A 12,871-nucleotide genomic window follows, 5' to 3' on the forward strand; every position below is an offset into this window, starting at 1 on the left:
TGTTTGACTTTCAAGGAAGCCTTGAAAGCTAGTCCTTTGTTTGGAAGGTTACAGAATTTTAATTGACAATTTAAAGTATCTAATTTCTTTCTTAAGTCAGTGAAGTTTATCTTCATTTACACAACAGTCTAATATCAATACCGAGCAAAATGCCATATGGACATCAGAAATAATACAATAAAGCTATCTTATATGTAACCCAAGTAGTTAACAAGTGAAGCAATGTTAACTTTATAGTCTATTTTTGTGTGTATAGTATGCATCTTCTACCATGTGAAGAATTGTACACTGTTTAAAGCATTAACTGCAGTTTTCCTAGAAGACTTTACAAGTAGTAATAATAGAAATAATACACATTATTGCTAAAGATTCAGAGGATAGCAATCCAGAACCCCTCTTCTACCTTACACTAACGGAGAGCACCATGCCATCCTTACACAGGTGAATTCTGATCAGTAACGCGAACCAGCACTTTGGAATAGAATTACACCCCATCTCTGGGAATGAGGGCTTAAACTCTGAATTAGGATGAAGCCAATTAGCACCAAAATAAAACGGGATAGGAAAATCCAGGCTTCCTAGGTTTTATTCAAACCGCAAAGTATTATGTCCCTTGGTTCCTATAAACGTGTGCTTTCATCTTAGTTTTGTGCCTAGTTGATCACTGTCACTGCTTGCTGGTGTTCAAACAAACATGACGCTGAGGAAACTGTCATATAAGGCATTAGCTAAATGTTCAGAGGCGAAAGGGTTCAAATGCTTCCATGAAGCTGAAATCTCTTTCCATGAGTCAACATTGCTCAGTCAGTTCTGCAGCTGCTCCCAACTATGCTTGCCAACTCATAGAGAACTGCTGTGCTTTTCACAGCCAGAGCCAGGAGCCATTAACTCCACTTCTGCTGCTCTCCCTTTTTACCTCAGTACCTTCCAAGCAATATACTTCTACTTAACATGTTCTGTAGCCTTTACTTCTTAGGTAGCATGCCTCCTGGATGCTCCTGGGTCCATCCAGCATCAAAACATCATTGCCCGAACCTTTCTATACTCATTGTATGCTTGTGAAAACATTTTCGTTAACATGGCCTTTTAAAGAAAAGATTTGAAACCTGGAGCGTGAAGAGTTTCGCCAGTGTGGTGTTTGGCAGAGGAAGCAAACCGGTGGAAGTTAACCTGTATCCTTCCAGATTCTGTTGGACTCTAGCCCCCATCAGCACCAACCTGAGATGACGGGGTTGCAGTCCAGCAACATCTGAATGGCTCCCCATCCCTAAAGTAAACAAACTGTGTGTATGTGATCCCATTGGCAGCACAACAACAAGGGGGGTATAGAACATTATATAGTTGCATAAATGGATGAACAGTTTTGGCTGTGCTGCATGAAATGAAATTGCTTATTGCTACAAATATAGGTTCAAGGTAGGCTATGTGTGGGCATGCTTAGGTTCTTGAAATTAGTAAGCTCTTGTTCAATATACCAATGGTAAATATGCAGGATACTCCACTAGCAGTATTTTCTCCTTTGATTTGTGCTCATACCCACAATCCACTGGGACTTAGTTGCATTCCAATCAACTGCTAGAGTTCCATGCTTTTTGTAGCCATTGTGTTTTGATTTGGACAGAAGTTTCTCAGGCACACGAAAGAAATGTGCCTGTTCTCACTTTATGCTTTGCTATAAGGGGGTCACTGATGTAACACTGGTGCACCTTTGTTTACTGCATAAAATATGGAGATTCTCCTAGACACCTTTACTTTGGAGAACTGAAACTGAAAGAGTTGTTTCCATGACCAAGTAAGTGACCAAACAACCACTGATGCTATTAATGAACTCCTGTGCTTCTGACCATCGGTAGTTTTATTTGGGAGGTGCTTACACACCAATGAAGATACTCGTCCTTGAGTTATGTACTTGGTTCTGCATATGGGAATGGGGGAGCAAAGTACAAAAACAGAGCTCCAGTTTATCAGTACTGATCCGGCAAGCCCTGCCAATTCAGGGAAGCAAGCACTGGACTTCATACAGGAATCCCTTCCCAGTTTGCAAACATGAGCTGGCACTCATGGACTGTGGCTGTGGAAGAGGTTTTAATCAGCACTGGTGTTATGCTGCAAATCTGTAAAACTGAGATGAATATTGTACTGTTTCCTCTGTGTGTGTTTGTGTGTAATCTGTATGATATGTGAGGCACTACAAGTTTTTCCAATTCCGCAGTAATTACAAAAGTTCCCGAAGAGAATCAACCCGCTTTAAGTCACAGATTGTAGAATGATAAGCAGAGGTTCTCCCGGTGACAAAGTTTTCTACATGTGGAAAAAGCTGCCACAGATGACAGAGGTGATCCTAACGACCAAGAACGTAACTGTTTTCTTCAAGGTGGAGGTATGTAGCAGCATGTGTGGTTACGTTTGTGTTGTATTTCCGGGTTGGAGGTTCCTCCGACATTCATCCATAAGCCACCGTTTGTCTCATTTCTATGGCTGCAACTTCTTTTTCTTTTTCATTTTCTCCTCCATTTCTATCTGTGGCTATGTGCAACAGAATTGCAGAGTTGAAAGCCATCGGTTGAGAAGAGGGGAAGTTCCTTCTCCCATGCAATTAGGCACACAAGGCATAGTTTCTCAGTGCTGTTATTCCACACGGTAGCGTTAGCAGCAAGTAACAATCATTCCCAATTATTTCAGAGTGTCCAGTTATAAAATAGTTGTTGGTTATGTACGCTTGTCCTATGGGCCTTGGAAACGTTTATATCTTTTAAAATCCATACATGAAAGCATCCAGTATAAAAAGGTCAATATATTACTGTTGAAGAGTTATTGTTTTTTTTGTGACTTCCCCCCTCTTTTTTGTATAAAAATTAGAAAAAGATCAAAATATATCACACTATTATTTACACAGTCCATGCTTGGAGGATCACTGTAAAAGAACACAAACATGTTTTAAAAAACACACACACGGGCATAGCATGCATCTCACTCATCTACTGCAAGACAGTGTTTGCAACTATTTGTTGACATTGCTGACTTCAATTTTTTATTATTATTATCATCATATATTGCATGGTTTAAACTCCCTAAGTGCAATCTTAAATGAGGATGTGGAGGCAGTAAAGTAGATGACTTATCTACTTTTTCCAAAGCTGTACCAGTGTGTATTATCCAAGGTGGAAGGTAGGCAATGTAATTATTCCATCTAGCAGTGCTGATTCTTTTTCTTCAATTCTCGCCATTTTCTTTAATTCTCGCTTTTCGGAAAATTTTTGGAGGGCCTCTTGAGGGAGTTAATGGGCTTTGGATTCAGTCAACTGAAGGCCACCTCTGCCCTGCTTCTGCTGAGTCCATTCTTTCCCTAAAATGCTCCATTTGGGGGCCTAACACTAGCTACTGCTGGTAGAAATACCACTTGCAATAGGCCTATGGAAATCTATGCCTGCAATAGATCTATGTCCACATGCTTTCCTTGCAGGTAGAAAGACAGCTCCATTCTATCTTTTCCAGTCAGTAGATCTGAGGGATTGCTCTGCCCTTGCTTAATAATGCTTGACATGTGTAATGATCTCTAGGTTGCTTGTGCAATCCTCCTGTTGGTTTGGACGGCTTTCCTCTCTACCATAGCTTGAAACAGAAGCACCACCCAGTCATTTGCTGCCCTTCTTTGTATATGTAGCCCTGAAAACAAAACACTACAGGAGAAAGCTGCAGAGAGACTCTCAGAAAAAGGTTGGTTGGACATAGGAAGAGTTACAATAATAAAGAAAAAAGGACACTAGGTTGTTTTGTTTTCGCCTCTCACATAAGAGCTGAGCTAAAATGGGGGAACTGACTTTTGTACATGGCTTTATGCCCATTGAAAGGTGTCATATAGGTGGGGGAGCATGAAGTATTTGCAGAAAGAGTCTCAGCAGCCATGGCAGAAGAGCCATTTCCCCCTGTTTAGCTATACTGTATGGAAATCCAAAATCGATGCAGCTCTAGTATTAAAACCTGACTCAGAAAAATAACTTAAGAAGAGGGTGATGGTGAGGGCCCACTTTCAGCTTCTGCTTCTCATGGAAATTGCTGCCTGCCAGCACAAGTTTAATGCTGTGTGATTGTGGCCTGCATTCAAGGACACTGGTTTGCCACCATCATGGGCAGCTCTGCCCTAAATTTACACTAATCTAAATGTGATTTAAAAAAAAAAATAGCATAATGCGGACATGAAAGCAAGATGCAAAGTCAGCATTAAAATGGAAATAAAACCAGATTTATTTGCCAGGCATAGAATCAAAAAGATAGAATCAAGCAGGAATAAGTTGGCATATTTCCTGACCAATTAATTTTAGTTATAATTTCATAAGCAAAATGCTGAGTTTCTTGTCTCTTTGGTCTAATCCCTCTATGATGGCTATATTAATATGCGGGTATTTAGCAAAGATATCTACATTTGCCTCAGTTCATTTTCTCCCCCTTTCCCCCCTTTTCCTTTACAAAATAGCTCTCTTATGTATTAGTTCCATGCTATTACTCTTGCTAAGCAACAATCTTAATTCAAGCCAAAGAGAAAATCTAAGGTAGGGTACGATACCTTGTGCCAACATCCTGGTACTGGTAATCCATCTGGTCCCTGCAAAAAGTAAGTAACAATTTTGTATTCTTGGAAAGTATCATAACAGCAACACACACACACACACACACACACACACACACACACACACACCATTTATGATGGATGTGCAAGACCTACCATTACCATAAACGTATTGGAAATCTCCATGCAAAAACCATGTGCTGTGTTTAAAAAGTAGGTATGTAGGAACAAATCACATCCCATGTATTAATTTCACAAATAAAACAATTACGCGAATTCATAAACAATTGCTTTAAAAATTCATCAGCTCTGTATTAAAACAAATTTAGTTTTTTGATTTTAAGATGTTTTGTTTCATGCTGTAATATGAGTTTGATGAAGGGAGGAAAGAGCTATACAAGGATAAACTCAATACCAATATAAGTAAAATTATTTCAGGCAACTCTCAGACAGTATCTCTTAGCTTAACTCTGTGACACGGGAGACTGACTGGTGAATGGCTGTCTTTCAAAATGGGAAGTACATTGCCAATGGACAAGCAGAGGCATGAACATCTTCCCTACCTATCTTAGGTAAAGCATTCTTTGTGTATGATCCATACTGTTTCCAGGTTTAGTTTCTGGCTATCAGTTGTAAAATACTTTCCTTGCTTGCAAACCATTTTCTTTCTTGCGACTCGGCTACACAGGTCAATTTATAATGTTAAAAATGCATTATAAAAAGTGACACTAGATGGTGCTGTAGAGCAGAATCTAAAGTCAATGGCAGATACCTTGGGATTGTTGTCCCCCCACCCATAGCATTTTAAGGGCATATTTTTATATCTGTATAGATCCAGCAGTGCTCTTGAGGGGGGTGGAATAGGCTCGCAACATCAGAATAACTCTAGCCTATGGAATTGGCTGATGTGATAATGTATGCAAGCTGGTCATTCATTCAGAAGTTAACAAGACAGGGAGAGTGCTTTAGATAATTGAAATGTTAAAATCATTTGTGGCATCAGATACATAAATAGGCATAGCTGCCGATTTCAACCTGTGCGCTCTGAAACTACTCAAACTTATTTGCACAAAGAACGTGTTTCAAACCCCATGACATCCAGGAATATGTGGCTGAATGACACACACATACTAAATGTTTGTGCAAATTCATATCAGTTTAAAAAAGTTTTTCTCCCTCCGCCATTCCAGGTATTTAACTGCCTGGTCCATGCATACAACTTGCTAAGCTTATAGCAGCCAGACTCTAGAATTAAAAAATACATAAGCATTTAGTTTCACAACGTGGCATGAATCTGGGTGGAATGAACTGGAGCGTGCCCTGGCTTGTGAAACGTCAGTTCTTCCATATGTCTGTACAACTTTTGGTCTTTCACAAGTCATACAGACACCTGACAAATTCTGGCCACATTTTCCTATAAAGGAATGGAGGTTCCAGAGGGAAAGGAAGGGAGGAAGCGGAAAAAGACTATGTTATGCAAGAAAAGGGCTAAGTTATGCAGAAAAAGTCATGCAAAAGAAGAAAGAAAGGGGGGGATACTATACCAAAGGGCAGAGCATATCCACACCATCCAGTTCAGGTAAACCTGGCTCCCCTTTAAAAATGAACTGTTAATTGAAAATGGGGAAATATACAGAAAAGTTTATAAGAAAGCAAAAGGAAAGAAGGAACAGAAAAAAGTAAAGAAATAATTCAGAAGCTTACAGAAATGTTAAGCATGGGGGATCTCTGACCTGGAGGGCAAATGTGGTCCTCCAGGCCTCCCTTATCCGGCCCTTTGTACTCTCCCCAGGCCACCCCCTCACTGGCCCTGTCCCACACCCTCTTGGGCTGCTTTCCTTGTGTCCTTCAACTGTAAGAATGCCTCTTACTTGCCTGGAGGTAGGGTAGACAGGTGTGTGTAGAACGTCTGACTTTTGCATGGCCAAAATGCAGCCAAATTAAGAGTCGCAGCCTAATGTAAGAGTCACATCCAGCGCTCCAACAATTTTCGTCTGTGGGCACACCCACTGGCATGTGACTCCCGCATGCCTGTCCATGATATTCAAGATATTTAAGGATGCCCCACCCCTTTTGTGATGTTTTTTGGTCACTTCTGGGTTTGGTACTTTGTATGCGGTTGCCTGCCAACCTAGCAGTTCGAAAGCACCCTTGGGTGCAAGTAGATAAATAGGGACCGCTTTCTAGCGGGGAGGTAAACGGCGTTTCCGTGTGCAGCTCTGGCTTGCCAGAGCAGCGATGTCACGCTGGCCACGTGACCCAGAAGTGTCTTCGGACAGCGCTGGCCCCTGGCCTCTTGAGTGAGATGGGCGCACAACCCCAGAGTCTGGCAAGACTGGCCTGTACGGGCAGGGGTACCTTTACCTTTTACCTTTTATGCGGTTGCGCATATATCGGACACACCAAAAATGGTCACTGCCTGTATACAGGACTGAAATAAATCAAAAGTGGCTTGAAGAACGAACTATCTGTTTGTGCCTATTGTGTGCTTGGTTTCTGTTCTGTCTTCCTACTGTTAAGCTCAGCAAGCAGTCACATTGTTTTTTCATGGGTTTCTTTCTTTGATTGCTGATTTGCATATGAGGTGCCTTTCCCATTTTGTGTCTACCCTAAAACATGTACGCCAAGAAAGTGACGTTCCAGCACCATGATAAAAAGAAAGACCAGTGAAATGGAACCATTGGCCTTCTGCCGTTATCCAAGTTCAAAGTCGTCTGCCTCCAGAAACCTTTTTGTGCTTCAGATGTCAAAAAGCAATGGAGCTAATTTAAAGCAAACCTATATTCCCAGCAATATCAAACCATACCACTGGACAAGGCTGATCCAATCCAGGCGGCCCTGGCTCTCCCTTTTGCCCTTTTGCTCCTTTTCTACCTGGAAGTCCTCTTTCTCCCTGTGACACAACAGAAAAATCAAAGCTCTTTTATAATATGAAAGATTGGAGTGAGAGAAATACCACTTGTTAAGTCCTGAATTTAGCGTCCACCTGTTTGCATTGTGTTATAGACTTATATAAGTGGCTTACATATCATGTGACAGCTCAAATATAATGTACAGAAATTAACAGAGAAGCACCGGAAAGAAAGAATAACCTGCTGTGTGAATGCAGTCCATGAGTGGTCACTTAAGAACAAACATGGCTAGCACTCATGGTTCATTTGGTGAGCAGCAACCTACTAAGCTGCCTGGGTTTGGATGTAGTGCTTAGCCAGACTATGGTTTTGCTCTTGGCAGCATGGCAGCGGAATCAAGAGTAGAAGAGAAGCAAAGTGGGACATCAAGAACAAACCTGGTTACTGCTCATAATGCTTTATACTTTTGCCTTGCATATGCATTCACCTACAAAACCTGGCATATGACCACATACTATTTCTGCAAATTTGAACTAGCTTCAATTGAACAAGATATAGTTGGGCTCCCCTGTCCTCAAAGATTAAAGGTGAAATATATGGCCCTGTTCAGATATGCAGTAAATAGATCTCCAGTATTAAAAGACTCTATAATGACAAATCATCTAGTGATATCTAGTACCATTTATGTAGATGAGGGCCAACATTTATTTTAGGGGATGTTGTCAGTGAGTATGGACTTTTTGTGTGTGTGAACAGATGAATTAGAGGCAGACATTTAGCTCAGTGAATTAGAAGCAATACAGACCTTTTCTCCTCTCTCACTTTTTTCTCCTTTTTCTCCTCTTAGGCCTGGGAAACCCTATAACAGCAACATGGAAAAAAAGTATGTGTTTAGTGCCAAATAGTTCTGGTAATGAGGAAAAGGAAAAACAAGGATGTTGTTGTTGTTTTTTAAAAGCAACCACTCTGAATTGAGGCAATGAAACATTTTCAGAAAAAAGTATGTGCATGTTTTGTACTAGTACTGTTTGTTTATTTCTTGCACCCCACTCTTCCTCATACAAAGCCCAGAACAGCTTAACACCATTTATCAAGTTCAGCATTAAAAACAAAGCTAGGCCGTGATTCACTACAAAGTGCAAAAAAAATATCACTTGGGATATTGCTATTAAAACATTTATCCTGATGAAGCACAAGGATGTTGCAGATCTTATACTACTACTCATATGTGGCCCAGGGACACCCCTTTCACCTTGGTATAAACCAAGGCTGGATCTACATTGACCTTCTAAACGTTATTGAACTGAACATTCTCTAAGGTTCAGTGGCAGTTTCCCTTTGTCAGTGGTTCATTGCTCTGCAGCGCGACAAGTGTAGATCCACCCCAAATCAGGCAATAGGTCCACCTCAGCAGTACTAGCATCTGTTATGATCGCAAGGGACTCTTTAGGATTGCTGGTAGAAGTTGTTTCTGACAATGCAACCAGAGACCCTTGGCCAAGAAAGGCGAATCCTAACCTGAGATGAAAGCATTTGCCCTGCTACACAGTCATGACCCCTCCCTCTACTAATCATTTATAACGCATGAAAAAATCTGTTTAATTGCTTCCTGCATTGTCTGCTGACATACAGATAGTATAGATAGTATACTCATTACTTACATCTAATCCGGGTTCCCCTGGCTTTCCCTAGGGTTAAGAGAAAGAAACGGAGACAGTTAACTGGTGAGAGTGGGAAACCACAGGATTCAACTAATGGGTCCCGTCAGAGGAAGTCCTGCGCAAGGACTTATGCTTGTGAAATGGGGCTTCTCCCCTCCTCACCCTGTACAAACAATTTCAGTGCTGCCCTGAAATTGGCTTGCGGGTGGGGGTGGTTGGGATAACGTCCACAACAGCACACAGAGGGAGGATATCATTCTGTCTGTTAAGCCAAAATGCTTCCCCTGATGGAACAACTGCCTTAGTGCGATGTTGAATTTCTCTCCATGTTAAGTGGGTTACATTTATGTTAAGCAGATACCTAGCTCCCTCCCATTGAAATCTGTAAGTATTAAAAGTGCTTTGCTGACTGGGTTCTGGCCCCTGTGTACAGCATCTGGACAACACACATATTTTTGTTTTAACACAACTTCTGTAATTTTAGTAACACAAAACAACCAAAGAGGAAATACTATTATTGTGTTGTTGTTTTTCCATTTTCCATTTTTTCCATTTCCACAGACGAATCGTTTAAAAAACAAAACAAAACAGAAAACTGCAGAATTTCACCACTGACTCAGATATGATGTCTATAGTTCGGACAAGCTAATCACATGCACTTTTACACTTTTACAGCAGACGATCAGAATTATCACTGCTGCAACTCTCTGCAACACTGATGGGAAGTCTCTGAGAAAAAGACCACACAATAATTATGAGGTTTCAAAAAGGTGTCTGAAATCTGTTTTAAATTTCCATGTAGGGCTCAATAACTATTCTTATCAAATTCTCTACCATTACAATAATACTTAGAAAACAATTTAAGTTTGCCTGTAAGGAACTTTTATGTAACACAGAAGCTTTCTACTTCATTAAAATTTAGTAGTTTCAAATAAAATAAAATACAGTTATGAGTCATTTCGTATCCCTTTGGAGGACTGTGGTGGATGAACGCGTTAACCCATTTCCCATAACAGATCCATATGCGTTCTTACCTTCTCCCCTTTGGTGCCTGGTAAACCGATAAGCCCAGGAGTACCAGCAGGACCCTAGAGAGAAAAGAAAACTACTATAAAAAGGCTTGGAATATTGCTATCTGCTTTTTGCTTTCTAATGAAGCACAAGGATGTTGCAGATTTTATACTACTACTCACATGTGGGCCAGGGACACCTTTTTCACCTTTATGACCACTTTCACCTTTTGCACCCTTTGCACCATCTGAGCCCTGTATAAAAACAAATACATTTATTAGGGTTTCAACTAGTTGGTTTTTTAAAAAATCACTTGCTTTATGCCCAATTCATTTTTTTCAATTAAGTTAAAATAAAGTTTCATGTTATCAAAATTTCACTCAAGGTATCTTTTAAAAATACTAAAGGAAATGCAAGTCAACATACAAATAAAAGCTCCCTATTATAATAATACACCAGATCAAGAGCACGCAGTACCAGCCTTGGCACCTGTTTAGAGGGGAACAAGAGATTGCAGGGTGGGGACAGATAGTAGAACAATGAAACACTGATCTTGGTAACAGCAGCAGCAGCAGCGGATTTTGTGGGAAAGGGCAAGTGCAAACATGCCCTTTATTGGCTTATATAAAGTTATACAAGCATTAAAAAAAAAGATTGCATAAGAAAATTTCAAACCAAAGGTATGAGTTATGAACAGTATCATTCCATTCCTGAATTCTTGCTTAGTTTCTGAAACTCGCATGATCTGAATCAGAAAGGAATTTGACTGGTGGTAGATTGGGAAGTGACTGAAAGATCTCAACCTATATTGGGTTCTTATAACTATCTGCCCGAAATAAATCTTTTGTACTGGTGGGCTCTAAGTTGGGGTTGGCCAAAGACATTTTGCTTCCCGAGCTGAAGAACAAGATGGCATCCCACCTCCCCATTCCATGTACAGATGCTGACTGGACTTGCAGCTTAATCTTACTTCAGTACTGGCAATGAAATAGGCTAAGGGTGTAGGAAAGGCTGCGTGGCACACCCACCCACCTCTGTCTTCCAACAGAAGGGTAAGGCCAGGGGCCTTGAGTGAAAATAACATGGGAGGCATCCCAGCATCTGCTGAAAGAGCTGGCTGTCTCATTCTGCCTAATTGTAGGGCAGGGCTTGCTCTAGGATAAGCTTAGTCTTCAGTGGTCAAAGTGGTTTGTCCTTGTGCTCAGGTCCATAAATGGTGTGCGCAATTTTAGTGACCCACCTTGTGTCCTTGAATTCCTTGGGGACCCTGCAAGATATCAATGATGCATATGAGAAAAGAAAATACAAGGGAGGTGGGGGGGGGGGGAAAGTTGATCTGTAATTCAAGCCTTATCCTCAAATCCTCAATGTCTGTGCCATCATATTTATCTTTCAGACATTTTATTTAGATGTAGAGAAAAACAGAAGCCACTCGTGCAAATATGCCTGCATAATTCAGGGGATGTGGCTACAGTCTAGAGTAGACAGGCCTAACTGTTTTTCTTTTTTAGAATGCCGTCATCTTAGTTTGTTACTGGCCAACCTACAGCCTGAAAAGAATAAGGCACAAAGCTAGAACTTTAAATGCACTCATTCTACACCAGGTTTTGATGAATGGTACACGTCTTAAAGTTATCATTCTAAAAGTATTCTTTAAGATTAAACCATATAACCCATTGCATTTTTCTTTAGAAATCTACATTATATTTCAGCGTGGAAGGAATATGTGAGCATGGAAACTTTCCTTTCAGACAGAAATATCAAGTCCCAAAGCCAAGTGAGAAAAACCAGAGGGCAGCCATGTTTGTTCATCTCTAAAGTGAGGCTGTGTGTTTAATTTTTATATCAAAATAGATTGGTTGGTAAAGGTAGCTCAATCCTGGCCCTGGCATACCCCACTGCTCTGGGGAAAATGGGGATGAGAGGCAAAGTGGTCCATTTTGTTTATCTTTTCTGAATCGTGTCATAAAAAAATACATCCTACCACTTCCCTTTCTTTAAATATGAACAGGGAAAACAGGTGAAGAGCAAAACTGGTTGCTTCTGTCATGTCCCATTTGTCTTATAAAATTTAACAGTAAATATATTAAAAATAGTGTCAATAAATGACAACTCTAAAGGGAGTTTGAACAGCCAGAACGTGACTGACATTCTGAGGACACAGAATCATGGAAGGTCTAGGAAACAGTGAAGCGAAATGTCTCAGCATTTTCTTGATGTTACCTGTCATTTATTTATTTGTCAACTTTTAGTTTGCCTACCTGTTGAAGTAGGCCATAATGCAGTATTTTGGCTAATATTCAAAAGGATTAACTGATCAATATATTACCCCTTAATTTTTTTAAAAGATTCAAAAGAAAGAAATAAAAAAATGTCCAGTAGCACCTTAAAGACCAGCTAAGTTTGTTCTGGGTATAAGCATGCACATGAAAGCTTATACCCAGAACAAACTTAGCCGGTCTCTAAGGTACTACTGGACAATAATTACAAGAGAAAATGGTATCAAGGATCATTAATGTACTAAGGCAGATGTAAAAGTTATTTGCCTTAACATTAGAAATAACTGAAGAAAGAAAGGGAAGGATAACATTCCCCTCCCCAAGAAACCTGTAGGGATAGGCTCAATTGTGTATCCTTTGGCAGCAATATAATTAAATAACATGAATAAATTATATCCAGCAAGAAGTAAAATAGCAGAATTTCAAGCAAGGGCACATATTACTATGCCATGATCTCAACAAAGATATTTAATGTAGGTTGGAAAAACCACATGGCATTTA

General features: G+C 40.3%; 1 protein-coding gene and 1 long non-coding RNA gene across 2 annotated transcripts in view; one reads left to right on the forward strand and one right to left on the reverse strand.

Moving 5' to 3' along the window:
• LOC310839738 (uncharacterized protein) overlaps positions 1-12,871 on the reverse strand; it is a 313,735-nt gene continuing 300,864 nt past the window's right edge. Inside the window, 9 exon segments of the mRNA XM_083728675.1 lie at positions 1-2,526; positions 4,565-4,603; positions 6,112-6,174; positions 7,374-7,460; positions 8,225-8,278; positions 9,081-9,107; positions 10,115-10,168; positions 10,274-10,345; positions 11,332-11,358. Of these exon segments, the coding sequence (XP_083584801.1) occupies positions 2,473-2,526; positions 4,565-4,603; positions 6,112-6,174; positions 7,374-7,460; positions 8,225-8,278; positions 9,081-9,107; positions 10,115-10,168; positions 10,274-10,345; positions 11,332-11,358 (477 nt within the window). The 3' untranslated portion in view covers positions 1-2,472.
• On the forward strand, positions 3,268-9,070 carry LOC310839749. Its single transcript, XR_014561631.1, has 3 exons — positions 3,268-3,717; positions 5,006-5,139; positions 8,267-9,070. It is a non-coding gene; the product is annotated as an uncharacterized lncRNA (long non-coding RNA).

Source organism: Podarcis gaigeae (assembly GCF_964106915.1).
Source record: "Podarcis gaigeae genome assembly, chromosome: 2".
Taxonomy (NCBI): domain Eukaryota; kingdom Metazoa; phylum Chordata; class Lepidosauria; order Squamata; family Lacertidae; genus Podarcis; species Podarcis gaigeae.